Consider the following 27,545-nt stretch of genomic DNA (forward strand, 5'->3'; position numbering starts at 1 on the left):
CCGCGCTGATCCAAAGCCAGGAGCCAGGTGCTTCTCCTGGTCTCCCATGGGGTGCAGGGCCCAAGCACTTGGGCCATCCTCCACTGCACTCCCGGGCCACAGCAGAGAGCTGGCCTGGAAGAGGGGCAACCAGGACAGAATCCGGCGCCCCGACTAGGACTAGAACCTGGTGTGCCAGCGCTGCTAGGTGGAGGATTAGCCTATTGAGCCGCGGCGCCGGCCCCCACCTGGTTCTATTTCAAGAAGCAGAAGTCTTAGGGAAACAGTCCTCCTGGATCCAAAATGGGCTCTTCCCCTCCCAAAAAGATAGCAAGAAGGGTCCTTAAAGGGAAGGGGTGGCTGCAGGAGCAGGTCTGAAAAGCCAGGGAGTCCCATTGATGGACACTGCAGCAGGGGCTCAGGCTGTGTTGCAGTGGTGCCCATCCGGGAGATCCAGGGCGTCAGCCAGGTGGAGGCTTCCCTGCATGCTTTCTCCCGCGCTGGGTGTGAGGGCTGCCCTTGCAGGCTGTCTCCTCCCAGGAGGCTCCTGGAGTTCCCACGCACACACGCACTCATCACAGGTAATTCACAGCACCAGCAGCCCAGGTGTGAGAGAGACGGGAAGATGCCTTCCTTACGAATTCCTCCGCTGTTGGGGGTCTGTGTGGTGCAGCGTTCAAGTCCCAGCTGCTCCACTTCTGATGCAGCTCCCTGCTAGTGCGCAGGAAAGGCAGTGGAAGATGGCCCAGGTACTTGAGCCCCTGCCACCCACGTGGGAGACCTGGAAGAAGCTCCTGGCTTCGACCTGTCCTAGCCCCAGCTATTGGGGCCATTGGGGGAGTGAGCCAGCAGTGGAAAACCTCTCTATATCTTTACCTTCCAAATAAACAAGTCTTTAAAAAGTTTTTTAAAATATCAATACCTAAGTAACGCTTCATAAATGAAATCAGTTGAAGAAATTGGTGAATTGACAGCCATACCAAGTTGATAGTTGAATCATTTTAAAGCAGGAAGGAAACCCCTGTGGCAGAAATACTTAAGTTTATACTTGTTTTTATAGCTGCTTTGAAAACTCCCAGTCTATTTGGAATGTCTCCCATAGCACAGGAAACACTGTAGTGTGTTAGGAATTGCTGGTTTCTATCCAAGTTATTCATGAGCCTTATGCAGCAATTTCTTAAGCATGTAATTGGTAGACTGCTATGGGCAACAGGGACGTAATAAGCTGTTTCATAAGCTAAAGTAAAGGCGCATCTACGAGATTCGGTTCGAAAAATAAAACAATAAAAACTTTGGCCAGCTCCGTGTACAGCTTTCCCTGCAGGTGCAGCCGTGGGGACAGTGGTCTGATGCCCTAGGCCTGTGGTGGCCTTTGGAGCAGTGGCCGGCTGGATCACAGCTGTGCTACTTCACAGCTCCAAGCAGGCACTGGCTGTTGCCCCCGGTCTTTTCCCGACAGCACTGTTGGTCATTCCATAACCAGCCTCTATTTGTGGCCAGGACAAACTCAGCCCTGGTGGCTTGGTCACATCTGGCCCCACATTGCCAGGGGAAGATTGACGACCAGGAGCCAGTGCCAGGAAGCCTTTCAGCCATGTTCACCTGCAGCCTGTGGCTAAGGTAACCATCACTTCTGCAGACAGGAGCCATCGGCACAGCCTCGGGCCAGCCAGTCTCAGTGCGAACTGTACTTCTGCAGATTTCTGACAATCAACAGGCACAAAGCTCAGAGAGGAAAATGTGGCACACAGCCAACAGATCACGGAAAAGAGAAGCCACATTTGCATCTTAATCAACAGTTAGTGGCTTAGCATCGTCTGTTGATTGCCTGAATTAAGCACAGGAAGAAAAGCCGATTTGCTGTATAGTCATCTCAGATTTGGAGAACTCTCAAAGTCAGCAAGTCTCAACGTCGAGAGACTCGGCTTAGAACTTTAAGGGATTTTCAGAGGAGAGGCTGGAACCATTTGGTCAAAATAAGATCTTGGATCTTTAAAAAGTAATCATTTAATGTGGGTTCTCAGCCAGAGCTGTGGGCCAGATCAGAGTCCAGGTGATCTCCAACATTTTAAATGCTCACTCTTCAGGATTCAGCTCTCCTGAGCCATCCCAGCTCAACCAGAGAGCACACACACAGGAAACGTTCCCCCCAGACACAGAAAGTCGTCATTACCTATGCCGGTTACAAAGAAAACACCTGGGTGGAAACATGTCAACAGGCGAGTCCCACCACTCCTACCAACAAATCTGAAACAAACCCATCACCTTTATTGAAGTTACTTGAGCCAAAAATCACTCGGGCCAATGTAACAGTTTGAATTTATATGAACACTCTTACCTATGCGTCCATTAAAACAGCTCCTACAGGTTTGCTGGATCACGCAGACACAGCAGACAGCACGTACACACACCCTATACCATATCACGAGACAAGCACTTTCTCTGACAGGTGTTAAGTTTCTAACTCCTTTCAATTACCAGTTGATTAGAAGCACTTTTTGCTGTTAGTAACCTGAATTAGCCATAATTTTTCTTAGAAACTGCAAGAAAAAAAAAACTTTCCTTGAGTATTTACATTGCAAAATAACTGTAGTCCCAGTGAAGGAGTTGAGCACGTTCACGTGTAAGGAAATATCTTCATTTCCAGCTCAGTCAGCTCTACTAGCTAGAGGAATGCTTTGTTGTGGCATTACTCCGTGATAATGCTCCCACTGCCGACCGCATGGGGGCGTCTGTGGGAATTTCCAGCAGGTTTAAGAGATCAGCCCCTGCCATGTAATCCTCATCAATCAGATGACCCCTCCCCAGGATGCACCTCCCCTCCCCTGGGACCTGGGGGCAGCACTAGGTACCCACTCCCCTTTTCAAAGCTAATAAAACTCCAGTCAGGGGCGGGCACCACGGCTCACTTGGCTACCCTCTGCCGGTGGCACCAGCACCCCAGGTTCTAGTCCCGGTTGGGGCACCAGGTACTAGTCCCGGTTGCTCCTCTTCCAGTCCAGCTCTCTGTTGTGGCCCAGGAGGGCAGTGGAGGATGGCCCAAGTGCTTGGGCCCCTGTACCCCATGGGAGACCAGGATAAGTACCTGGCTCCTGGCTTCAGATCAGTGCAGCGTGTCAGCCGTAGTGGCCATTTGGGGGGGGGGGGTGAATCAACGGAAGGAAGACCTTTCTCTGTCTCTCTCTCACTGTCTAACTCTGCTTGTCAAAACAAACAAAAAAACCTCACACACACAGTGAAGGGGGAGGGTCCGTTTTTCTCTCCCATCACCTCCTGGACCCAGCACAAGCCGAGCAGCGTACGGAATCCCCCTTTCCTGCCCACTCTCCCTAAAAGAAGCCCTCATGTGCCCGAGTGTGCTCATTTTCTAAATAAACCTCACCACGCCGAAAAAACCATCAGGGGCACCCCTGCGTCTCTGCTTTACCGGGGGAGGAGGCGCTCGGCCGCGGTATTTGAGAGCAGGAGGAACTCCTAACGTGTCTCCTTGGGCAGCATTGCCCCGGACACAGCTGCTGGCAGCTTTAAGCCGTTTGAGTGACTTTCCTCGTCTATTTCCTCCTGTCTGAGATGGGCCAAGTGTTGTTTCTTTTCCTTTGAGCCATCCATCTGGAACCCTCATCACCAGAATCCTTATCGTACAACACCATGGAAGCTTGCACACAAGGGATTTCATGGTGTCTGCGGGTCTCTGACCAAGCCTCCCCAGGTGCAGGAGAGCTTCGTAAGTCCAAGGACCCACGCAAGGGTCCCGTTTCTTTCAAATCCAGCACCTATGTGGGCCATATGGTATTACAGCAGAACACCACTTCTCAGTCCCAGGCTCACCGCCCCAGGCTGCCAACCAGCCACCGTGCCATCCGGCAGGCTTCGGGGTGGAGCCGACACAAGTCAGCCACATCTTACCAGAGAGGAAGAAATTCTCAAAGTACTCTTGCAAACCAAGCCCAGGTCCTCCTTGTGGAGGCACTGAGGGAATAGTCTTAGACCTCATCCCCCCGCAACAGGTACCAGAACAAACGACCAAGCTAGGTTCAAATGCAGAGACAGGATTCCCGGGGTGCACCGGTTCCATTCACCCAGTCTGGAGCCCGCCGACTTCCCCCAAAGTACCGTCTCCACATCCCAACGGAGTGATCGTAGGCAGGGAGGGCAGGGAGAGCCCCGTGGAGCAAGAGCGCTCGGCGGCTGCTGGGATGTCCCTGGCAGCCATGGGGACAGCTCGCCCCTGAGCAGCTCGGGGTGGGGTGGTGGTGGTGGTGGTACAAGCGTCAGTCGCCCTTCCCTGCACACACAAGACAGGTAGGCCGCTTGAGACACACACCCCAAACTCCTGGGCTGCTTCGCCAGTTCTCTTCCGGGCAAAGAAATCAGGCCCTTATTGCTGGCCGCTGGCTAGCCAATTTGCCGGAGACGAGAGCTGGTGGGAGGAAAGGGGTTATTTCAAGACGCCGGCGGTCTCTGGGAAACAGTGAGCCTGAATCCAGAATGTGCTCCTTCCTTCCCACTGAGACAGCAGAGAGCGCTTTTAAAGGGAAGAGGTGGCTGCAGGTGCAGGTCCAAAAAACCAGTGAGTTCCGTCAATTGACAATCCAGCAGGTGATCAGGCTGTGTTTCCCATGCTGGAGAGCCAGGGCGGCAGCAGGTGCAGGCTTCCCGACCTTGGCAATCAGCCGTCGCAGTCCACGGCTGCAGACTGTCTCCGTAGCTGGGTATGAGGTCTGCCCTTGCAGGCCGTCTCCTCCCAGGAGGCTCCCGGAATTCCCACGCATGCACTAATCACAGGTAATTCACAACACCAGCCACCAAGGTGTGAGAGGGGAGGGAAGGTGCCTCGCTTACGAATTTCCTCCACTGTTGGGGGCCTGTGTGGTGAAGTGGGTTGAGCCACCATCTGCAACACTCTTGTCAGCCACGGTGGGAAAAGGGAAGGGGGAGATGCCTTCATTATGGCTACAAAGTTGCTGGTTAAGTCACTAAGTCACAGCTTGGGGCTGGCGCTGTGGCACCGGGGGTTAACCTGCCACCTGCGAGTCCCAGGGGCTGCACTTCTGGTCTAGCTCCTGGGAAGGCAGCAGATGGTGGCCTAAGTTCCTGGGCCCCTGCTGCCCACCTGGGAGACCAGGATGGAGTTCCTGGTCCTGGCGTTGGCCTGGCCTAGCCCTGGCTATTTGTGGAGTGAACGGGGGATGGAAGATGTCTGTCTCTCTGTCTCTCCCCTACCCCATCTCTGTCATTCTACCTTAAAAAGACTGTGGGCTGGGGCGGGAGCTGTGGCACAGCAGGTTAAGCCTCTGCCTGTGGCACTGACATCCCAATATGGGCACCGGTTTGAGACTGAGCTGCTCCACTTCCAGTCCAGCTCCCTGTGCCTGGAAGGCAATGGAAGATGGCCCACGTGCTTGGGTCCCTGCATACTGATGTCGGTATTCATGCTGAACGGAAGCCAGCTGGAACCTGCAGGGAGCTGAGGAACGAGGCCTTGCTGTCACTCCCCGAATCCATCCAAACCAGAGGGAAGCAGAAGCAGTTTGGTTCCTAACATTCCCAGCAGGCACCTCCTCAGTGTCGACCTTGGTCCCGAGAGCAGGACAAGTCACTGTGCGTCTCCATTTTCACCAGGTCACGAGGGTGTGGCCGCCAGTACCAGTGCCACAGCTGTGACTGCTACTGGTACATGTTCCACATCAGAGATTAGGCCTTGGGTTGGTTGTGTGCTCCCTTGAGCTGTTTCCTCCACACATGATGAGCCCCGTGGCATCACAACCCCGCTAGGGTACCCGTTCCGTCTGGGCTCCGCGGAGAAGGGGCTTCTCCTCCACTTACGCCCAGCCCTGCTGCTGTCGTGGCTCAGTGCTTCTGTAGCTGTGTAGGTCCTGCCACAGCCTCAGGCCATCCCAGGAGATCGCCTGATGGATGACATTCATGGCGACAATCACATCTACCGTGGTGCACAGTTTCCGACTTGGTCACTGCACAAGTGTGCGGACTGCAGCCTGGAGAAGGACGTAGCAGGGTGTGGGACTCAGCTGCCAGCCCTCCAAAAGCTGGAGTCTCACCGATAGCTTGTGCTGGATCTCTACATCAATCCTTTTTTTTTATTTCTCCATAATACTTTAATATTTTTCCACTTTTAAATACTGCTTTTAATTTTGTGATTGTAACATGGAAGATCCCACTGTATTATTTTAAAAAATCATCAGAATGGTAAAGCTATTTAGAAGTTACACTCCACACTCCCAAGGTACTTTAGCGATTAGGTTTTGAGTCTGCAGATGAACAACGATGACCCCAATACAGTCCGTACATCCTGGCTGACAGCGGTGAAGACGCTAGACTGGACAAGCAACTGAGAAGCCCACGGGACCCACAGAGCCAGCGGAGCCCGACCACGCTGTTCGGCTGACTACTCAGCGGGGAAGCCCGGCTCCTCCCCTCCCTCCCAGACCTCGGCCCGAGTCAAGGGTCCTGGTCAATCCTTCTTTTAAAAAAGAATATTTTCTGGTCTGTTCTATGTAATTTCTTTTTTTTTTTTTTTTAGATTTATATTCATTTGAAGGGCAGTTAGGAAGAGAGAGAGAATCTTCCGTCTACTGGCTCACTCCCAAGTGGCCACAATGGCCTGGGCTGAGCCCAGGTGCATTAGCAGGAGGCTGGATTGGAAGTGGAGCAGCCAGGTGATACTGGTGCCCACATGTGATACTGGCATCACAGGCAGTGGCTTTACCTGCTATGCTGCAATGCTGGCCCTAGAAGACAATTTCTTTATAAAATACTTTCCCTTGCAATGTCTTAGATCATCCACGGTATTTAAAGGTTTATTTATTTATTTGAAAGGCAGTGTTGCAGAGAGGCAGAGGCAGAGAGAGAAAAAGGTCTTCCATCTGCTGGTTCACTTCCCAGATGGCGTCAATGACCAAAGCTGTGCCGATCCAAAGCTAAGAGCCAGGGGCTTCTTCCAGGTCTCCCATGCGGGTGCAGGGGCCCAAGCACTTGGGCCACTTTCTACTGCTTTTCCAGGCTATAGCAGAGAGCTAGATCAGAAATGGAGCAGCTGGGACTAGAATCGGCGTCCATATGGGATGATGGCACTGCAGTGCCAGCCCCCAACCATGGTCAAGGAAGGTCTCTGGTACAAAGGCTCTTTCCTGGGGGAGTTGGCGCCTCTCAGGTATATTGGGATAATTAAAGTGAAGAAAGGGACAGCTTCACGTTGCCAGAGAGATCCAGGTGTCAATAAGAAGCCAAAGCCAAGGGCACCTGCTTCTCAAGCTGGAAGAACCCCCACTCCCTCACCATTGCCCAGAGGCCCTGGGAGAGCCCTTGAGGTCTGCGTGTGGCAGTTGTGGATGACTGACGGTGTCACTGAGGTGTCTCACTTGAGAAGCTCCAGAACCTTCCAGAACAATCTCAAAGGTTTAGAGACTGGGTAGTGGGTTCTGGAGAAAGGGAATGTGTGAAGGGATAGGATGGCACCTCTGTGGTCCTTGAGCCCAGCTCTGCCAGTGCACAGACGAGGGGACAGTGCTGTGGGCTGAACCCTTGTGTCCCGTCCCCAGTTCACTTGTTGAATCCCCACAGCCTGATGTTAGGAGGTGAGGGGTTTGGGAGGAGATTGGGACGAGATGAGTCCTGAGGCTGGGAGTCCTCCTGGATGGGGTCAGTGCCACCTGTGTACCAGAGAGGGGCCCTGGCCAGACGCTGAACCTGCTGGCTCCTTGAGCCTGGACTTCCGGCCTCCAGCACCGTGAGCAGTGGCTGTGTAGTCTCAGCCACCCGTCAGCACAGTGCAAGCCTATTGAGACACAGGTTCGAAGGGGAGTAGGGAGAGGAGGCTCCTTGTCCAAGGCCACCGTAGGTTTTCAGGCTCCAAACCAGGGTCCTTCTCACCCCCTCCTCAGTGCCCAGTAATTTCTTCCCTGAGACTCATACCCCAGTGTGGGGAGCAACTCGGACTAGACTAAGTTACTGGAATTAAGACTTATTCTATGCATCTGCTCTCCCACAATATGGCGCTGGGAGAGGAGTAAACAGCTTCTACACAGCTGCCTCCAGTTCGACCAATAACCTGCAGGAGCTGATCCTGCTCCTGATTGGAGGAGAGCAGCATACTCGGCGTGTGGGTAGCAGAGTTGGGATTGGTGGAAGAGGACTATAAAGGAGGAGAGAGACAACATGCACCAGGAACATCAGGATAACATCTGAGCAGCCCCCGAGAGAGCCGGCCGGCGGTGTGCCACTCCCCCGCGGAAGTGGGGAAAGTGGCAGGGGGAACCGCCCCTCCACGGAGGTGGAGGGGTCGGCAGCCAACCCGGGAAGGACCAGCAGCAAACCCGGGAAGGGCTGAGCAGACGAAAGAACAGCGCAGGGTCTAGTGTCGTTCCTCCGCGAATGGGGGAGCGACACCCAGAACTCACAGGAGGGCTCCATGACCACAGCTGTGAGCCATGACCTGCCTTCCCCAGCCTCGCCACCATGGCTCTGCGCCTTCCCTGGCCTCCGCCAGTGGACCCAGCTGGACTGCTCAGAGCCCGCCTCCTGGGAACCACCCAAGCATCTGTAGGTCACATTGCCACCCCAGAGAGTTGTAACTCCCAGGCCATGTCTGCCTGGCTGGGAGGGGGACCGAGTGAATGGGACTAAATGGGACCTGAGTGGTGTCTGGCTGGAGAAATCATGCTTGCCTGGTGGAAAGGGAGGCGATGTCCCAGACAGCAGCACACAGACATGAAAGCAAGGCGTCGCAGAGAGCTGAGTCCTTTTCTAGAACAGGGAGGACGTGGCCTTGGGTCCCTAGGAGCTGGGAACTCAGTCTTGGTCTCCCGCGTGGGTGGCAGGGTCCCAGCTAGTTGAGCCATCACCTGCTGCCTTCCATGGCATGCGTTAGCAGGAAGCTGGAGTCAGAAGTTGAGCTAGGTAGGACTTGAAGCCAAGCACTCTGATATGGGATGTAGGTGAGCCAAGCAGTGTGTTTAACTGCTGTGCCAAATGCCTGCCCCTTGGACGGCTTTTACCCAGAATTAGCACTAAGTAAAACTGTAGGGAGGGTCCATTCGGCCAAAGCAGGTGTCTGAGAATCCAGCCCCATCCACTCCTCCTATAAGTGTATCCAACCTCTCCATTGCGCAGATGCGAAGACTGAGGCCTGACAGCAGCAGGGATAGACTCAGGAAGTGAAGCTCTGACCCAGAGTGCTCCTAGCCCCTTACCACAAAGCTCTACACTCCGCGTGCCCGTCATGGGCAGGATCGCAGATGAGGCACTGAGGGTGTGGGAACGTGAGCTGACCTGCCCTGCCCGGGGAGGCAGGCAGCTGCTGAGTTGTGAGTACTGAGATCTCGGGCATTCAGCTCTTGCAACCAGGATCCCTTGATGCAAAGTAGTTAAAGCATTTTTTTTGAAAATTTATTTGCAAGGGAAAGAGAGAGGGAACGAGCATGAGAAAAAGCTTTCCTCTGCTGGTTCACTTCCCAAGTGCTTGCGACAGCCAGGGCTGGGCCAGGTCCAAGTCAAGATTCTGGAGCTCAGCGTAGAAGTCCCATGGGTGCAGCAGGGACCCAGGTCCTTGAGCCATCTCAAGGTGCGCCTTAGTGGGAGGCTGGACTCTGAAGCAGAGGTGGGGCTTGAACCCCGGCACTCGGATGTGGGATGCAGGGGTCCTGCGCGGTATCTGAACTGCTGCTCTAATCTTCCGCCCTTGTGGACATTCACTCGTGGACATTCACTGGACATTCACTCGTGGATCTTGGCAAGCCTTGAAGCTAACGCAGACTTCAGAGCCTCCAGCACGCCGCCGCACAGGAGGCAGCATGTAAGTCTTCAGTGGATCAGCACAGGTTTGCTCAGGTCTGCGGCGTCTCAGACCTGTGGCACTGGGTGTGTGTGTGTGTGGTCGTTTGCTTGTTCATTCACACAACAAACACTTACTGGGCTCCTGCAGTCGGCGCCTGGCTGCTGATGTTAGAGGTGAGTAGGGCAGAGCTCAGGTCCTCCTGGAGCTCAGGCCAGGGGCTGCAGAACACATCAGTTTCAAGAACACCTCCCACGGTGGACAAGTGCCAAGTGGAAATGGGATGACGGGAAAGCCAGCGTCAGCACAGCGGGCAGGCCTGTGGGGTGAGGCAGTGGGCAAAAGCCTTGCCCGTGGACTCATGCTTGAGCTGGGATGAGCCAGAGGGCAGAGGTCCCTGGGGTGAAGTATCTGCTTTTGACAATTTAGTGAACGGAGAATAGGGCAGCGAGGCTAGAGAAAGAGGGACGAGGGCAGGAACTGAGGTGAGAGAGGTGGACAGGGCTCAGACCGTGCAAAACCACGCAGACCAAGGTAGAGAGCGAAGCGGCTTCTAGCGAAACGCTTGGAAATGGAGAGCGAGCGAGCGGGAGTCCACCCAGCTCATTCATGGAAATCTCCCCCAGCATGAGGGGCGTGGCTCGAGGGCCGGCGCTTTAGCCAATCAGAGGCTGGGGGCGCGGCCAGGGACGGCCTCCTCCTTATTCCCTCCCGCAGATGGAATTGGTTGTTCGCCTGTTTCCTCGGCAACCGAGAAAGGCAACGCTGGTCTTCCAGCGCCCCGCCCCGCTTTGGGGAATGGGTTCTGGCTCCCACCTTCCCGGACGGCTTTCCCAGCGGGCGGTCTGGTCTGGGCTCGGATGGGGCCCGCGTAGGTGGCCAGGAGGCGGGCTGGGAGCCACGGCCAGGAGTGTGGCCAGTCCCAGAGGCCTGAGGGACCAGAGGAGTATCCTTGGCCGGCTGGCTCTGTTGAGAAGGTTTTGAGACCTTTGACCCCAAGAATAGTCGTTAAATTTTAAATTCTGAATGAGGTATGCAGAGATGGGCGGGTCAGATCCTTGGGAATCTCTGCTCAGCCCCGCCCTGCCCTTACAGTTACCCCACATCGTTTTCATTTTACTTTACTCCTATTAATTTTAAACTTTTACTCCACTTCTAATTTTTTTTTAAGATTTATTTATTTATTTGAAAGTCAGAGTTACACAGAGAAAGGAGAGGGAGCGAGAGAGAGAGAGGTCTTCCATCCAAAGGTTCACTCCCCAGTTGGCCGCAACGGCCAGAGCTGTGCCAATCCGAAGCCAGGAGCCAGAGCTTCTTCCTGGTCTCCCAGGTGGGTGCAGGAGCCTGAGGACTTGGGCCATCCTCCACTGCTTTCCCAGGTGCATTAGCAGGGAGCTGGATCAGAAGTGGAACAGCTGGGACTCCAATGGCTACCCATACGGGATGCCAGTGCCATTTAGCTCCTACACCACAGTGCTGGCCCCAACATTATGTCCTTCCTAGCGCACACCATTCTTTCTGCATAGACTGCTCACAAGGGCCCCTCTGCCGGCAGCGTGTTCTGGGAGCTGTCTTCTCCTGCCTGCAGTGGTGATCGCCTTTGCCAAGGTGATCGTTCCCGACCCCGGGGGAAGTGCAAGCCGTGTCCCACAAGCAGCCAACTGGGGGAGGTCGGGTAGGTCAGTGAGTGGGGAGGGAAGGCACCAGGGGAAGATGAATTGTTGACAAAAGGCTAAAAGGCATAATTATGGCCCCGGCATGCAAAAGGCAACACAAACGGAACCTGCCACGAGTCACTGTGGAAAGTATCCTGGGCCGGCGCCGCGGCTCAATAGGCTAATCCTCCGCCTTGTGGCGCCAGCACACCGGGTTCTAGTCCCGGTCGGGGCGCCGGATTCTGTCCCAGTTGCCCCTCTTCCAGGCCAGCTCTCTGCTGTGGCCAGGGAGTGCAGTGGAGGATGGCCCAGGTGCTTGGGCCCTGCACCCCATGGGAGACCAGGAGAAGCACCTGGCTCCTGCCATCGGATCAGCGCGGCGCCGGCTGCAGCGGCCATTGGAGGGTGAACCAAAGGCAAAAGGAAGACCTTTCTCTCTGTCTCTCTCACTGTCCACTCTGCCTGTCAAAAGAAAGAAAGAAAGAAAGAAAGAAAGAAAGAAAGAATGAATCCTGGGATTTTATTCCCTTAGAGTTTTTGATGTGTACAACAATGTCCCAGGCGCAGCAGCAGTGTGGTCTGTGGCAGGGGCCCGGGAACTGATCACAGTTAACCTCTCATTTCAAACATACTCTCATTCCCTACAAAACTCACACAAGGTCCTCGTAGAAAAACTGAGAAATATGGAAAACATGAGGACAGCGAGCGCCACTCATAATCCTGCACCCATGGCCATCTTTGGTGTCCTTCTTCTCTTTTCTGTGTAGTCCCTCTGTGTGTTTTATAGGATTGAGATCACACTCGGCAGCCAGTTCTGGTAGATTGTTTCCTGCTAAAGGTGACATGAGGGATATTTGTCTAAGACATCCCAAACTCTTCCCGGTGCACCTGAGGACCGGCCTGGTGCTGCCTGGGAGGAAGAAGAAGGAGACACAAGCAAAGCTGAGGCAGCACAGCCTCCCCGTGGGCCAGGAGCCCAGCTCCCTCTGCGGGAGTCCTGGCTCTGAGCAGGCGACTTCCTTGCTCTGGCTGTGTGTGACCAGTCCCGGCCACGACATGGAGGTCAGCTCAGCTAGAAAGTACTTCCAAGCCAATCATGTGTGTCTGGAGACAGCAGGATTCTATATGCTCCATGCCATAGGCTGACCGGAGCTCAGGGTTGCAGGGGGCAGGGTCCCCGCAGTGGGGAGAGAAGCCACTGTGAGTGGCCTTGGGTTGTGTTTTTGGCTCTGTGGCTGAAGGAGGGTGTCAACCAGCAAACCAGAGTGACAACAAGAGAAATCAGCCTCAGGTGGTTGGTAAAGATAGCACTTTAAAGCCCCCTGAGGCCTTGATGTCACCAGCAGGGGCAGCTCGCCTTGGTGTGGAGCTGGCAGGGAGGAGAGGGGAAAGGAAGGGGGTGCGGGACAGGGAGGGGTGCCCTGACTGCAGCTGGATGAGAAAGGCTTTTCAAGTCCAAAGTGCTCCTGGTTTGGTTCCTCTGGAGGGTGCTCATTACATCATGGGGTAAGCGATGACAAAATAGTTCAGCTCTGAATCGATCAGCTTTCTGTACTTCCTGTAAATTTCCCGGAGAGTCCTGTCCTCTTCGTTTGTCTCATATCTGTTTGTATAAATCCTCACCTGCGCCACAGAACACACCCGCCACACCCAGGGGGCACTACGTCAGTTAGGGCCTCACAGGCATGCAAATCCTGCACTGCAAATCCGACTGTTGGCCGAATGTGCAGGGGATTATTCTAGAACCCTCACAGATTCCCCACATCTGCAGATACTCAGGTCTCTTAGGAAGCCTGGTGTAGGGTTTGCGTTTGATCCGCACGTACCATCCCACACCCGGACTCATCTCTAGACTATCTACACCACCAGATACAACCCAAATGCCGTGCCATCCTCACTTGTTAGGGCGACAGTGACAGCGGGCAGGTCTGTAGGTGTCCGGGACACTCAGAGTCCTGAGCCTAGGGATGCAGAATCCCTGTTTTGTTTCCCGCTAAAGGTGACATGAAGGATATATGTCTAAGACATCCCAAACTCTTCCCGGTGCACCTGAGGACGGGCCCGGTGCTGCCTGGGAGGAAGAAGAAGGAGACACAAGCAAAGCTGAGGCAGCACAGCTTCCCGGTGGGCCAGGAGCCCAGCTCCCTCTGCGGGAGTCCTGGCTCTGAGCAGGCAACTTCTCTGCTCCAGCCGAGAGTGAGCAGTGAACTAAGAAGGAGCTGCAGATCGGCTGCTGTGACGCTGGCCCTTGCCAGCTGGCAGACCCCAGGGGAGATGACGGCCCACCTCCCCTCTGACAGCTCCCCCCTCACCCGGGATGCCCCCGCTCTGGGTGGGGCCCTCACCTTGAGCGTGCGCAGTGCACACTGCCCCTCCTCCTGGCTCTTCAGGATCCGCTCCACAAACCTCACGTCAAGGAAAGCCCAGATTTTGAAGTAGAACAACTTCCTGCAGGATAGGATGAGCAGGTGCAGCTCCTCGTCCAGGGACTCGTGGTTGTTGTTGAACTCGAAAGTTAATTTCTGGAGAAGCATCAAGGAGGAGGGGGTGTGTGGGCGGTGGTGCTGGGGGCGGGCTCCTTCCATGCCATTTCCATGCCCTGGCTTTGGGGCTGATGGCCTTGGCATTCGGGGACTTTGCAGATAAGGGACAGTGCACAGGGGGTTCTTGGAGGAAGAACTTACATCCTCCACTCCCTGAGGATGCTGGTGATCTCCCAGGGTTGTAAAACCTTGGAATTTGGAGGCAATCTCTCTGGAGCCCAGAGGCCCAGGAGCAGGCCGCAGCCCTGCCGAGGACTGGCGCCGAGGACTGGCTTGGCGACCACGGGGAGCTACAAACCCCAGGTTCTCCTGTAGCACAACCGGGTCACCTTGCGTGTGCCCTTCCCTACCTCAGGGTTGTGTGAACGCCTCCCGAGTTCCTCCCTTGCAGGATAGGTGTCAGTCGTGGTGTTTATCCCTTTTCTAAGCGGCGGTTACGCCACTTCCAGGTCCTTACGAGGAAGAAATGGTTCTGACTTTATAGATGGGAAAGCTGCCACATTACAGAACCACCCAGAATCTCTGCGCTCAAACCCTTCAGTAACCCGAGTTCAGGTTGGTCGTCCCCACTCCATCTCCCCACTTACCAGGCTTTGCTATGACCAGATGGGTCCCCAGCTTAGGGCCGGTGACAGGGAGCCACAGGGCCTGCTGTGCGCTGTTGAGGCCCAATGGAAAGGCAGGAAGAGGGCTGTCCGCCTGCCGCCCACCTGTAGAGGCTCCTCCTGCTCGGGCCTCCTGCCGCTGAGCCAGGGAGGTAGGCGCTTTCCCTGGTTGCCAGCGACCAGCAAATCCCTGTGTCCCCCATGCAGCAATGAGCAGTGGCCTCCGTCGGCTGCGGTGGTCTCAGGGGGGCAGGGGGATGCTTAATTTGGTGCCATTTCTTGGGAGCCCAGGCAAGAGCAGGCAGCAGCTCCCACGCCCCCACCTCCCTCCGTCCCCGCCTACCTGCAGGGTGTGCCGGAAGGTGGGCAGGAGCTCCGTGAGAGTGGGCCGCATGGACCAGTCGGGGTCGCTGAAGTAGCAGCTTCGCAGACTGATGCTTCTGATTGGGATCTCCTGCAGGAGGATCCGGGCCAAGCACTCATGCTTCATGATCCGCTCAAAGAAGAAGTTCACCTTCAGGTTGGGGGCCTGCCCGGCCAGCTTGGCCCAGGACATGCCCCAGATGACCTGGCGGTGGGGGTCGTGGATGTGGCACTTGATGTTGATGGTCCAGAGGGTGCCGGCATTGTGCTCGCACAGGGTCTCGAGCAGCTCGTCAGAGACACAGTTGTAGTTGAGGGTCAGAGACTCCAGGTTGTGGAACATGGCCATGGTCTTGTGGAACTGGGCGTTGCTGTAGACGGCCAGGTGATGGCTAAAGTAGTCTTCGATGTTGAGCTCGGAGGCCATGTTCTCGTTCCGGAGGGAGCTCAGGGCATTGAGAACGTGGCAGCCCTGCTCCACGGTCAGCCTGGCGCCTTTCAGGTTGAGATAATCCAGGTGCCTGCCCATTTTCTTTAGGAAGAAGCTGAGGCTCTTGATGAAGGCGGTCCTGATGCTGTTCCTCCAGACCAGGCGGTCCAGCTCCAGGTGCTGGATGGACAGCGACTTCAGGCGGCTGTTGCTCTTGCCCAGACACGACAGGAGCCCGCGCATGGTGACCTGGAACTTCTTGGTTAAGACGGTGTTGTAAGGATTCAGGAATTTGATCTCCAGGTATTCCAGGTAGCGACCGAATTTCTTCACGTACCAAAGAGCGGACTCGAATTCGGAGGCTTGCACCCTGGAAGGTCTCCCGCTGAACGTGATGGTCCGGTAGCGCCACAGGTCAGCCGAGTACATGATCTGGTTCCACTTTCTACAGACAAGGGCCGCCCTGGACCGGTCCCTGTCGCCCAGCCACCAGAAGACGCGACGCAGGCACACGTCGGGCAGAGTGGCCCAGCAGCCCTGGTCTTGCGGCTGCGTCAGTTCACTCTCTTCGTCCATCAGGGACCCGGGATGTCCCGTGCAAGCTGTGGAATGGGCAGGGCTTCCACAAAGGGCGGAAGAAAAGCAATCACTTGTTTCCTGCCGGGAGTGAAAAAGAGAAGCCGTTACCTCTCAGCCGGAAGTTGAACCAGAAGACATTGTGGCGGGTACAGGTTGCTGGGAGATAAGAGGCACCATTCCAGCCACATTTGTGGGAGCGTCACTCATAGTCTCTCCAGGGACATGGGGCAGCGCTCAGTCACAGGACGGGGAGAGAAAGGTTCAGGTATTCGCACAGAGGACGGGGAGCACAAACAGGATCAGGGTGAGGGGGAAGCAGAGAGGGCTGCCCAGAGGAGGTGGTGTCTGTGCTGGGTTTGCAAGGATGAGTAGGAGCTGTGGGGCAGACTGGGTGGCTGGGGCACTCCAAGCAGAGGGTGTGACATGTACAAACCTGCAGAACTGTGACTGTGTGGATGTGCTCATGCAGGGAACTAGGAGTGTTTGGTGTCTAGAGTTGAACTTGTGAGTGGACACAGAGTGAGTGACGTGCTGAAGGCCATGCCCTAGAGGCCAGGGATTCCCTCCGTCCCCTCTCCCCGAAATCTGGACTTCCGGCCCGGCTTGCCCCTTTCCTGGGATGTGGGCCGCCTTACACAGTGGGCTCCTTTGCTGATGGCTGCCTTGCCATTCAAGGGGTACCAGGGCGGGGGGAGGAACCCCAGAAGGTCAAGGTGCGCATGTTTGGGAGGGATGAGGTCAGTCTCGCATTGCGGTCTCAGGTGGAGCCTGGGCGTGGCGGAGGGATTGGGAAGGGCGATTTCTTGGTGACTGGGGAAGGTGAAGCCGAGTCAGCTGTTGGATTGCGGGGGACTCTACGTGCCCAGCTCGGGGGGTCCGCAGAGCCGGCGTCAGGCTGTGCACAGCATCTGCTGAAATTCTCCAGACTTTGTGCTGGCAAAGCTTCCCCTGCCCTAAAGCCCGCTGTGGTCTTTGCCTCTCTTGCCCAAAGACCCTGTAATTCCAAGTTCAAGCCCTGCCATCCCCTAGAGCTGCTGTTGGCCACTTGACCCAGGAAGCCCAGCATCGTGGATCAAGGCTCCTAAAACCACAGGGCTGGCAAGAGCCCCGGGCGTGACTGCCTTACAGATGGCCCCTGAAGCCCAGGGAGGGGAGGAGGCCTCCCAGGGGGAGCTGCCCATGGAGGACAGGGCCTAGGCAAGGACGAGAACTTGCCGACTCTGTCTGCTACTGTTTGCCCTTCTCCTTGGACCTCAGGGGAACATCCATCCTGTTTCTCTGCTCAGGACAGACATTATTGGTTCGTACAAGACCCTGCTCTGGTTTTACTTAGTCATTATTCCCTGAACTCCCGCCCCGCTCCCACAGGCAACTGCTCCAGAGTGTCGGGTGTGGAGGTACCTGGTTTTGTTTACACGTGCGCTCACCACCTATATGTTTTCATCCATTCAGTCCCGTGGCTCTGAATCTCTTTCCCCACTGTGGCTATCAGCCGAATAGGACCCCTGGGGGTCTCTCATCCTCCATGTCTTGTGACCCCCCCCACCCCCACCAGGTCTCTTCCTGCTCCCCCCAGTGCTGCTGTAGCAATGAGCATCCTCAAGCAGGCACCCACGGGGGCCTTCCTGGGACCTCCTCCACTTGTCCAAGCCCCACCGTCATGCGGCCTCACTGCCCGGGAGCTCTGGCCCTGCCCTCAGTGGGCTCTCCCATCTGCAGACCCGGACATGTGTGGCAGAAGGGACTAACAGCAGTGTGCTCCACCTGTGACCCCAGGCTCACTGTCTGTCTCCACATTCAGCCGGGCCCCTTCTGTCTCCTCTCTTGCCAGCGTGCAGCCCACAGCACAGCCCTGTCCTGCCTCCCTCTCCCAAGGCACCTGCCACACACGCTCCTGAGGCTGGCAGCATCCTCAGGCTTGCTTTGAATGGGTACTCACACGTCTACCACAGGAGGAACGAAGGATGTTGCTACAGTTTATGGGAAACCACCCAGCGCCAGGGGCCCCCAAAGCACTTGGCATGCATCCGGGTACTCCAGGAAGGCTAACCCTGTGGCAAAGTGGAACTAATGCCCTCACCGTGGCAAAGGGGCCGGAGAATCATCGACGCTTAAGAGGAGGGGACAGGGGTCAGAAGAATGTTGCTGAGCTTGGTGGGCTGCAAGGGCTGATGCAAGGAGCCCCCAGAGGCTGGAATCCCCTTCCTCCAACGCCCGGCCACCCAATCACCAAAGAGGCAGTGTAGCCTCGTGGGCTGGATCCCAGCTCTGGTCAGCTGCAGTTGTGTGACCTCTTGCAAGTTAACGTGTGCCTCAGTGCTCACATCAGTAAGCAGGGCTTGTTGGAAGAGGAGAGAGGGCAAGTGCAGAGGTGGGATTCGAACCAGGAGAGCCCTCCATAACACCCAGCTGCCAACCCCGGAAGGAATCCCAAGCGCGCGCTGGGTCGCCCAAGAAAAGGGGCAGCGGCCCGGCCTGGCCCTGGGATCTCCTGCAGCTGCAAGCTTCGCCAGCCCCGTCGCGCACGCGGCGCGCCCTCGCCCGTTACCCGCTCGCTGCGCCCCTCCGGCTGCGCCCGCCTCGGGCTGCGCGGATGGCGAGCAGGCCTGCCTGTTCCGCCCGCGTCGCCGCTGCTCCGACGCCAACTCCGCCAGCGCCGGGGGCTCTGCACCCTGCCATCCCCCGGGCTAAATGCCGAGCACCGGGCCTCCTTTGTGACGCGCGGCCTCCTGCGGGGCTCTGCTCTGCCCCTCCGGGCGCAGGGGCGCAAACCTAGAGTTGCCAGGTCGCGGGCCCCGGTGGGCAGTGCAGGCAGGCGCCCCGGCTAGGGGCTGGGAGGCCACCATGGGCGCGCTCCACGCCGGCCCCACTGAGTGCCAGAACCAGGTTTTGCCCCGAACTTGAGGCTGGGATCCTCCCGCTCCTCCCAGTGCCGACCCAGCCCCAGGAGACTCAGCCTGGGGGCCTCTCGTGCCCCGTACCCGACAGAGCCAAGCCCCACCTTTGCACTTCGCACAGCGCGGGGCGCGCCTCACCTCTACCCAGGCAGGAGCTGGGGCACCGAGGGGGCTTCTCAGAGCCCAGGCAGAAAGGCTGCCTGCCGGCGTCTCTCTGCTCGCCCAACTGCGTTCCCTGCCCAATGGCGTCAGCGCCATCCTCTGCCCTTCCCCCATCGCCTACCACTCCCCAGCCTCTCGTCCCTCCCTCCCTCTGCTCTTTAGCCCTCAGGCTCTCCTGGCTGCCCGCCCTGCCTCATCCTGCGGATCCTGACCCCCACTGCACCCGCCCTCTCTTGCCCTGGAAAACCGACGAGGAAACCAAAGAAGGGGAACCCGCAGCCTTCAGAGAGGAAGGTTTTATCCCAGGGTCCTGCGTGTTGGGCCTGGACACTTAACTGGACCCTTTTCTCCTCCTGGTTATCTGTAGCCCTTGGGCAAATCAAAGTCTCTGTTCCAAAGAAAAAAAAGTAAAGTGCAAATATGTTTTAAAATATTTATTTGAAAGGCAGAGAGAGAGAGAGAGATCAATCTTCCATCCGGTGGTTCACTCCCCAGATGGCCACAGTGATCCGAAGCCAGGAGCCAGGAGCCTCTTCCAGGTCTCCACGAGAGTGTAGAGGCCCAAGAGAGCTGGATCAGAAGTGGAGCAGCCAGGACATGAACCGGCAGAGGCTTAACCTACTAAATCCATAGCGGTGGTCCCAGTACAAAACTTCTAAAGCCCGAAGCCTGAAGGCCAAGACAGCAAAGCAGCAGGGAAACCAGGATACAAACGGAATCTTCCAAATCGGTAATACCTTTCCATTTCCAAGTCTACCTGGAAGTTCTCACTTGTCCTCCTCTCAATGACGCTAACCGCTGGCATCTCTCCTACAGAAATGGAAATAAGAACGTTTGACGTGGTGCAAGCCAGAGGATTTCTGGAATATCATTGAACATTGCTGTTCCCCTGTACCCAAGCATGAGCCCTGAGCGGCAGGTGCCGCAGATTTGAGGGTGATGACATGGAAGAAGCATGGTGTCCCCTGTATGCCCGCTGGCCCAGCCAGGCGGGTCTGGGAGGTTTGTGCAGTGCTTCCTAAAGGCTGCTCACCCTCAGGGAGTGCAGGAACAAATGAAAGAACGCCTACACCAGGGACTCTCAGGCAGAAAAAGCCACATTGTTTGACTTGACGGGAGGGCATTGCTGCATGTTAATGTGAAGGTGCAAAGTGTGTGCAGTAGGATTCCAATTGTGGATGTCTGTCTATTTGTTTTAAAGGTTATTTATTTGAAAGTCAGAGTTACACAGAGAGGGAAAGAAGACGGAGGGAGACCTTCCATCCGCTGCTTCGCTCCCCACATGGCTGTGATGGCCCAGGCTGGACCATGCGGAAGCCAGGAGCTTGGAACTCTATGCAGGTCCCCCATGTGTGTGCAGGGGCCCAAGCTCTTGGGCCACATTCTGCTGCTTTCCCAGGCATATCAGCGGGAAGCTGGATCAGAAGTGGAGCGGCTTGATCTGGGACTCATATGGTATGCCGGTGTTGTAGGCGTTGGCTTAACTCACTATGCCACAACACTGGCCCTGTGTATAGTTACGTAACAAAATATGGGATACCCAGTTAAATTTTAATATCAGCAAAACAAAGAACTGGGGCCGGCATCGTGGTGTAGCACGATGAGACACCTGAGACACCGGCATCCCGTAGAGGCGCTGGTTCGAGTCCTGTCTGCTCCACTTCTGATCCAGCTCCCTGCTAATGTGCCTGGGAAAGCAGAGAAAAATGGTCCATGTGCTTGGGCCCCTATAACCTATGTGGGAGACTTAGAAGAAGCTCCTAGCTCCTGGCTTCAGCCTGGCCCAGCCCTGGCTGTTGTGGCCACTTGGGGAGTGAATCAAGGAGATGGAAGATCTTTCTCCCTCTGTGTAATTCTGCCTTTCAAGTAAACAAACAAATATTAAAAAAAAGAAAGATAGAAAAGAAACCCCAGAACTATTGTATGGGGCATACTTACACTAAAACATGCCTTTATTTCTCTAAAACTCAGATTTGATTAATGTTGTACATTTTTAAAATTTTTATTTATTTATTTGACAGAGTTATAGACAGTGAGAGAGAGAGACAGAGAGAAAGGTCTTCCTTCCGTTCACTCCCCAAATGGCCGCTACGGTTGGCGCTGTGCTGATCTGAAGCCAGGAGCCAGGTGCCTCTTCCTGGTCTCCCATGCGGGTGCAGGGGCCCAAGCATTTGGGCCATCCTCCACTGCCTTCCTGGGCCACAGCAGAGAGCTGGACTGGAAGAAGAGCAACTGGGACTAGAACCCAGTTCTAGGGATGCTGGCACCGCAGGCGGAGGACTAACCGAGTAAGCCACAGTGTTGGCCCCAGTGTTGTGCATTTTATTTGCAATATCTAGCAATGCTATTATGTAAGGGTGGAGAAAAGGGTAGCAGGAAGCGGAGCACGCCCTGGGAGGCTGGGAGCAAGCATACGTGTGCATGAAGAAATTAGAAATGCAGGTTCGGAGTACCTTCCTGTAAGGATTGTGTATCAAGTATCACACGTAAAGGGAGACGGCAGGGCAGTGAGTAGAGCAGGGTACCGTGCATGGGGAAATAAGCACTCCAAGCCTGTTCAGCTTTGTGTGGGCACAGATGAACTTGGACAGGCTGCCCACAAGGCTGCCGGACGCCTGGCAGCTGGGAGTGGCAAATGATCAGCTGCACTTTTGTCCTTCCTTGTGTCGTCTCCTGTCAAGTCGTCCCAACAATCCAGGACTTTTGTGTTTTGAAAAATAGCAAATAAATTAAAAAAAGAAACATTAAAAAAAATAAAGTCTCCAGTCGAGAGTTTAAGCCACGGAGCCACGCGCACGGGGATTCCAGGAGAAACCCGACCCCTTTGTACCCCTCTCTGATGGTGTGATCCAGAGGAAGCCACTCAACCTTGCTGTCCAGGTTCCTCACTGAGAGATGGAGATGAACGACCTGGCTATGGCTTGTGCTGAAGACTAACCACTCAAAGAGTTCTGCCCGACAACCAGCACACGCACGATGGCCCATGCCTGGGATGACACTTCTTACCACTGTGAGAAGGGCATTTAGAGTGATAGGAAGTGCAAGACGACCCTGAGCTGCTAGCAACAAGCGTCCAGCGCCATCAGGATCCTGAACAATACAGGCGCGTGGTCTCCGGGTCAAGCCTGAGTTATCTGTACCGTGTAAGCCAGGGAGACTGAATACTGTCTGCTTCGTTCATGTATTCAACAGTTTGGGAGTGCTTGCCGCGTGCCAGCGCCCAGGCTAGGAAGCTGGAGGCACAGACACAAGAGATGTGGCTCCGCCCTCAGAGGCAGTCCCGTCTCTGGCAGTTGGTGCAAATGCAGCAGGTGGCCAGCGCCGGGAGAGCGCACAGAGATATGGAGTAGCCGGGGGAGAGCCCTCTGCGGCTGCCATGCCGTGAACACCCAGCGGGTCTTAGCTGCTTCATGGCGGGTGAGGAGGGGACAGAGGCGTGGTACCTGGTGATGAATCAGGGTCGGCAAGGGGAGGAGGATGCCGCACTGAGGACATTGCCGCAGGATGTCGTAGGCCACCTCGCCTGCTGAGGTTGGGGTGGCCCTGGGCTCGAGCTCCGACTTCCAAGGCAGATCTATGGATCGGGTTTTTCCTCTTGCCGCCTGCTTTGTTGAGCTTCCCGAAGGATGGAGAAACCCATTGATTTGTTTTGACTTTGGACGGACGTCTTTCTTTGCCTTGGAAAATGGACTCTCAGCAGCTGGACGTGGGAGGGATGGGGGCCGACTCTTTGGCTTCGTGACTGGACCACACGTACCCTGCAATCGGGAGTAACATGTCCACTTTAATGATGACTCCAGTTTGCATGGGTGGACAATACAGTAGAATAAACAACCCCAATCTCCCCACTACAAAACACGGCTGACCTTCAAGTTCATGTCCAGCCTACCAAGCAAGTAAGAAAAGTCTGCATTCCAGGAATAAAGGCCTGGCTGATTGCTATGGCTTGAATGGGTCCCTCAAACATACAGCCAAGAGGTAGGGCCTTTAAGAGGTGGTTGGGGGGCTGGCACTGTGGCACAGTGGGCTAAGCCTCTGCCTGCAGTGCTGGCATCCCATATGGGTGCCGGTTCTAGTCCCAGCAGCTCCATTTCCAATCCAGCTCTCTGCTATGGCCTGTGAAAGCAGTAGAAGATGGCCCAAGTGCTTGGGACCCAGCAGCTGCATGGGAGACCTGGAAGAAGTTCCTGGCTCTTAGGTTGGGATCAGCTCATCTGGCCATTGTAGCCATTTGGGTAGTGAACCAGCCTATGGAAAACCTCTCTCTCTCTCTGGCTCTACTTCTATCTGTAACTGTCTTTCAAATAAATAAGACTTTTTTTTTTTTTTTTAAAAAGATGCTTATTAAAGAATGATGATTTGGGGCTGGTGCTGTGGTACAGCAGGTTAAGCTGGGGCCTGCAGCACTAGCATCCCATATGGGTGCTGGTTCAAGTTCCAGCTGCTCCTCTTCCAATCCAGTTCTTGCTATGGCCTGACAAAGCACTAGAAAATGGCCCAAGTCCTTGGGCCCCTGAACCCACACTGGAGACCTGGAAGAAGCTCCTGGTTTCAGATCGGCCCAGCTCCAGCTGTTGCAGCCATTTGGGGAGTGAACCAGCAGGTGGAAGACCTCTCTCTCTCTCTCTCTCTCTCTCTGCCTTTCCTTGTCTCTCTGTATAACTCTGACTTTCAAATAAATAAACAAATCTTTAAATAAAGAAAAAATAACATTGGTATAGAAAGATGCTTTTGCAGCAGAAAAGGCAGAGAGTGGAGTATTTGCATTTTGGGAGCGGTTATCCAGAAGTTGTGGAGCAGGATGGAAATCCAGGGTTTGTGGCCACAGCTGCGGTTCCATTTGCACGAGAGCCCCCCACTTTGTCACCTCTTGGTCACTAGTCCACACATCATCAGCTGCATTCTCATTTTGGCGCTCACCAACTACCTGCTTCTGACTCAAAAGACATGGACCACACACATGAAGGTGCTTCAGAAGGTTCTTGGATAGTGCGTTTTACAGAGAAAAAACAAAAACAAAAACAAAAACAAAAAACAGCATGGGTTTCAACAGCTGCATGTGCTGACTTAGCATTCCGGGGGCAGGGCCCAAGATTCTAACGCGCCCAGGTGGTGCCGAGGCTGCTGGCCCACTCATTGCACCGTGGGAAGCTGGGAGCTGCACGGCGCAGAGCAGCCAGGCGCTGGCCAACAGATGATGCTTAAACGAAACACGGTCTGATCATCCCGAGGCCAGGAATGGAACAACGCGCCCGACCTGATGAACCTCGAAAACGCCACGCAGAGTGCAAGAAGCCGGTCTCACAAAACCACATGTTGTGCAGTTCCCTTTATAGGACCTGTCCCCTCAGGAAGATCCAGAGACAGAAAGCAGATTAGTGGCTGCCGCAGGCTGGGGAAAAGGGGCGGTGGGGAGCAGCTGCTAATGGCTATGGGGCTCCTTTTGGGGGGGGGTGACACAAATGTCCTGGAACGCGATTGCACAATCCCATGCATTATACTCAAGGTCATGAATGATCACATTTATGTGTATTTTCACGCAGTAACTTCAGAAAACAGACGGATCCCGTCTAAGGTCTCTTTGGTTCTGCTATTGAATCATTCTGAGGACTGAAGGCGTGAGAAAGGCAAACAGCTCTCTTCCCAAGATGGAGAGGACGCCCTCGGACAGAAGCCTTGGCGAGTGTCCCCCACCCTGTGCAAAAGACGCAGACCGGGCACAGGAAAGCCGTGGAAGGTGCTTTGGGTTATGGAGGGGAGAGTGTCCGAGTGTTCCCAGGTGGAGTCTATCAACCAGAGGCAACAGTGCACCTCTGCAGAGCCCCCCTTTGAAGCCCAGCGCTGATACAGGACAAGGAAAGAAGTCACTCAGCTTTGCCCGGGAGCTCACAGTCTGATAGAGAAGACTTCCTTATGGAACAGGAAATGGTAAGACAGGCCCTACGGGGGACCACATGCCAGTGTCCAGGTTCTGAAGACTGGAGCTGGCCAGAGGAGCTTGGGGACACCAGGAGTGGTCAGCGAGGCTCCTTAGCAAGCCGGGCACAAACGCAGACCAATTATGGATGAGTTAGCCTAACGCAAGTCACCAAAACCCCCTTTTTGAACAAGGCAAAACATCAATACGGGAACCCCTAATATCCGTGCTTTATGGAATTGGCCACTGACTCCTTCTTTCACAGCATACATGTTGGAATATGAACTAGCCACTGGCACCGCTAGAAAGTGACGAGTTGTGACTTACCAGATGGTGGAAATAATTATCTTCTGGGATCATCTGGTCGCAATAGTCACAACAGATTTTCCTCTCAGGAGCCAAAATGTTCTCGCCTGAGTAAGCACAGAAACACCACCACGAATGAATGCCCTTGGCCATGGTTAGCCCAACTGCCCGACACCTGCCGCCTGGCCTTGAGTCTGCTGCGCTGCCAGCATCCTCAGCCACACGGGCAACCCGCGGCCCAGAACCCACATCGTTTCCCTCACGGCCGTGGATGTGACGCGCAGGCAGGGCCTCGTACAACCCTGACGAGGCGGCGTTTTGCTGGAGCGGGACTTGCTTCTAAGGAGACGAGGGAGCCGCAGTTACGAATGCCAATCCACCAATCCAGCGGAACTGGCCTGCTTCCTTTTACCAACTCGCTGGCTCTGTCATCCAACGTGCTGTTGACCGTGTGCGTTTTTGCTGACTGCTGATGTGACTGTTGCCGTGTGCTGGGTATGCGGGAGCCTAGCTGTGCCGAGAGCATGGGTATGTGCACGGATCCCACCCTTCTCAGTGTTTCGTCGGGCACAGTTGATCCTGGGTAGATTATCTACCAGCAAAGATTACCATCCGAGGGGTTTTAGGCTGACTCCATGTCACCAGAACAACCGATGACATCAACACAAGATCTGTTCCACCGATGGCTGTGGCCTCCTCACTCCCTGTGGGACTCCAGGCCCTCACCCCCTGGCCTCTTGGTCACCTTGGACCAGGATAGACACACAGCAAGGTCTGGAAGAGCCAGCTGAGCTGAGACACACGCAATGCACACGGCTTCCCTTCCTCGCATCCCGCCCAGGAGAGAAGCCCCTCCTCCCCCCAGCCTGAGCTGCCTACCTTTCCTGAGCCCGGAAGCCTGCCTGCCCCCACAGACACCTCTGTGCTGGGCCAGCTCATGGAGCATGACGAACCGGCCGCAGTCCGGGCAGCGCTCGGTCCGCGCCCCGCAGTGGTGCTCGTGGGTCTGCAGCTTGCTGAGGTGCACGGCCAGCTCGCAGAACTTGCACTCCACGGGCTGCTCCAGGTGCTTGTCGGGTCGCTCCAGGCACTCCTCGGGCTGTGGGAGGCAGCAGGAAGGGCGTGGTCTTGGGCCTGCCTCTTTGACCACAGACAGGTCAAGGACATGAGCCCACGTTCCTAGGGAACGGAAGCTGATCGGAGGAAGCAGGGGGAAGGGCCGGAGTGCGGGACTGTCTGTCTTAGGGAAAGATGAGCTCTCTTGGACTTGGGGACTGTGGAAAGCCCTTCCGAGCAGTATCGGGGGCAGGTGCACCCGGGCGCCCTGGTGGCCTGGTTCTCACTGCTCTCTGAGCCTACCTGAGCAAGGAGGGAACAGCCCGGTGAACATGTTAACTGTTGGCCTCTCCTCCCCTCTCACTGCCCTTTCCACAGGGTGGCCAGCTTGATGTCACGGAGGAATCACACAGGGACTCCCCTGCTATAATTCCAGCAGTCTGATGGCACATTGCACAACTGACCTAAACATCCAGACACAGGACCTCCAACCCTGCACTCCAGCATGGAGTCGTCCCACCAGTCGTCCCAACTGGTGCCTTCAGTGCTGTGCCAGATGCCCACCCACCTTTTTAAAACTTCTATTTTGTTTGAGAGACACACCCACGACCCGCCTCACATCTGCCTTGGCTCATGCAGCTGCAGTTTTGTGTCCATGAGCTCCTAGAGAGTAGGGATTGGGTACAGCTACCTCAATCTCCCTCCATCATCACCCAGCTTAGTGCTCAAGAAGTGCCTGCTGGCCCAGTTAGAATTGAGATGGTTGCCTAGGGGCTGGCGTTATGGTATAGTGGGTTAAGCTGCTGCTTGCGACACTGGCATCCCATATCAGAGTACCAGTTCTAGTCCCAGCTGCTCCGCCTCCAATCCAGCTCCCTGCTGATGTGCCTGGGAAGGCAGCAGAGGGTGGGCGAAGTGCTCATGCCCTTGCCACCCACAGGAAAAACCTGGATGGCATTCCAGGCGCCAGGTTTCAGTCTGACCCAGCTCTAGCCGTTGCAGGAATTTGGGGAGCAAACCAGCAGATGGAAGATCTCTTTCTCTCTCCCCCCCTCTCTCGCCATCACTCTGGCTTGAGGACTCCAGACAGAGAGATGAGGGGCCTCAGGAGGCGCTGACATGAAAAGCAGGGAACAGAAATCAGCCAGGCTGCCCCCCTTCCTGCTTCCCTTCCGCGCGAATGTTCAAAGAACCAGCAACCCTTCCTGCACCAGGGACCCCTGGTGTGGCTGCTGTATGGCAGCCGTAGGGGAAGGACTGGAA

General features: G+C 55.5%; 2 protein-coding genes and 2 long non-coding RNA genes across 7 annotated transcripts in view; 2 read left to right on the top strand and 2 right to left on the bottom strand.

Moving 5' to 3' along the window:
* The first annotated feature begins 3,165 nt into the window (after positions 1-3,165).
* LOC149121223 (uncharacterized) lies at positions 3,166-5,532 on the top strand. Its single transcript, XR_016223781.1, has 2 exons — positions 3,166-4,764; positions 5,337-5,532. It is a non-coding gene; the product is annotated as an uncharacterized LOC149121223 (long non-coding RNA).
* Positions 5,533-7,685: 2,153 nt separating this feature from the next.
* On the top strand, positions 7,686-14,523 carry LOC149121224 (uncharacterized). Its single transcript, XR_016224247.1, has 3 exons — positions 7,686-8,538; positions 9,109-9,790; positions 14,417-14,523. It is a non-coding gene; the product is annotated as an uncharacterized LOC149121224 (long non-coding RNA).
* On the bottom strand, positions 11,945-16,048 carry FBXO39 (F-box protein 39). The gene is made up of 3 exons (XM_051825340.3): positions 14,916-16,048; positions 13,770-13,946; positions 11,945-13,047 (listed from the first exon to the last, which is right to left on the bottom strand). The coding sequence occupies exons 1-3, from the start codon at positions 15,939-15,941 to the stop codon at positions 12,919-12,921; spliced, it is 1,332 nt and encodes a 443-aa protein (XP_051681300.1). The 5' UTR covers positions 15,942-16,048; the 3' UTR covers positions 11,945-12,918.
* A 3,374-nt stretch (positions 16,049-19,422) lies between these two features.
* XAF1 (XIAP associated factor 1) overlaps positions 19,423-27,545 on the bottom strand; it is a 38,253-nt gene continuing 30,130 nt past the window's right edge. For all 4 annotated transcript variants that reach the window (XM_089318246.1, XM_089318248.1, XM_089318247.1 and 1 more), the window contains 4 exons: positions 26,106-26,325; positions 25,248-25,333; positions 22,447-22,761; positions 19,423-19,813 (listed from right to left, as the gene is read on the bottom strand). In XM_089318246.1, the coding sequence (XP_089174372.1) occupies positions 19,757-19,813; positions 22,447-22,761; positions 25,248-25,333; positions 26,106-26,325 (678 nt within the window). In that variant the 3' untranslated portion in view covers positions 19,423-19,756. The remainder of the gene's footprint in view (positions 19,814-22,446; positions 22,762-25,247; positions 25,334-26,105; positions 26,326-27,545) is intronic.

This window comes from Oryctolagus cuniculus, chromosome 17, assembly GCF_051225735.1.
Source record: "Oryctolagus cuniculus isolate XC-2025 breed Fujian yellow rabbit chromosome 17, ASM5122573v1, whole genome shotgun sequence".
Classification (NCBI taxonomy): Eukaryota; Metazoa; Chordata; class Mammalia; order Lagomorpha; family Leporidae; genus Oryctolagus; species Oryctolagus cuniculus.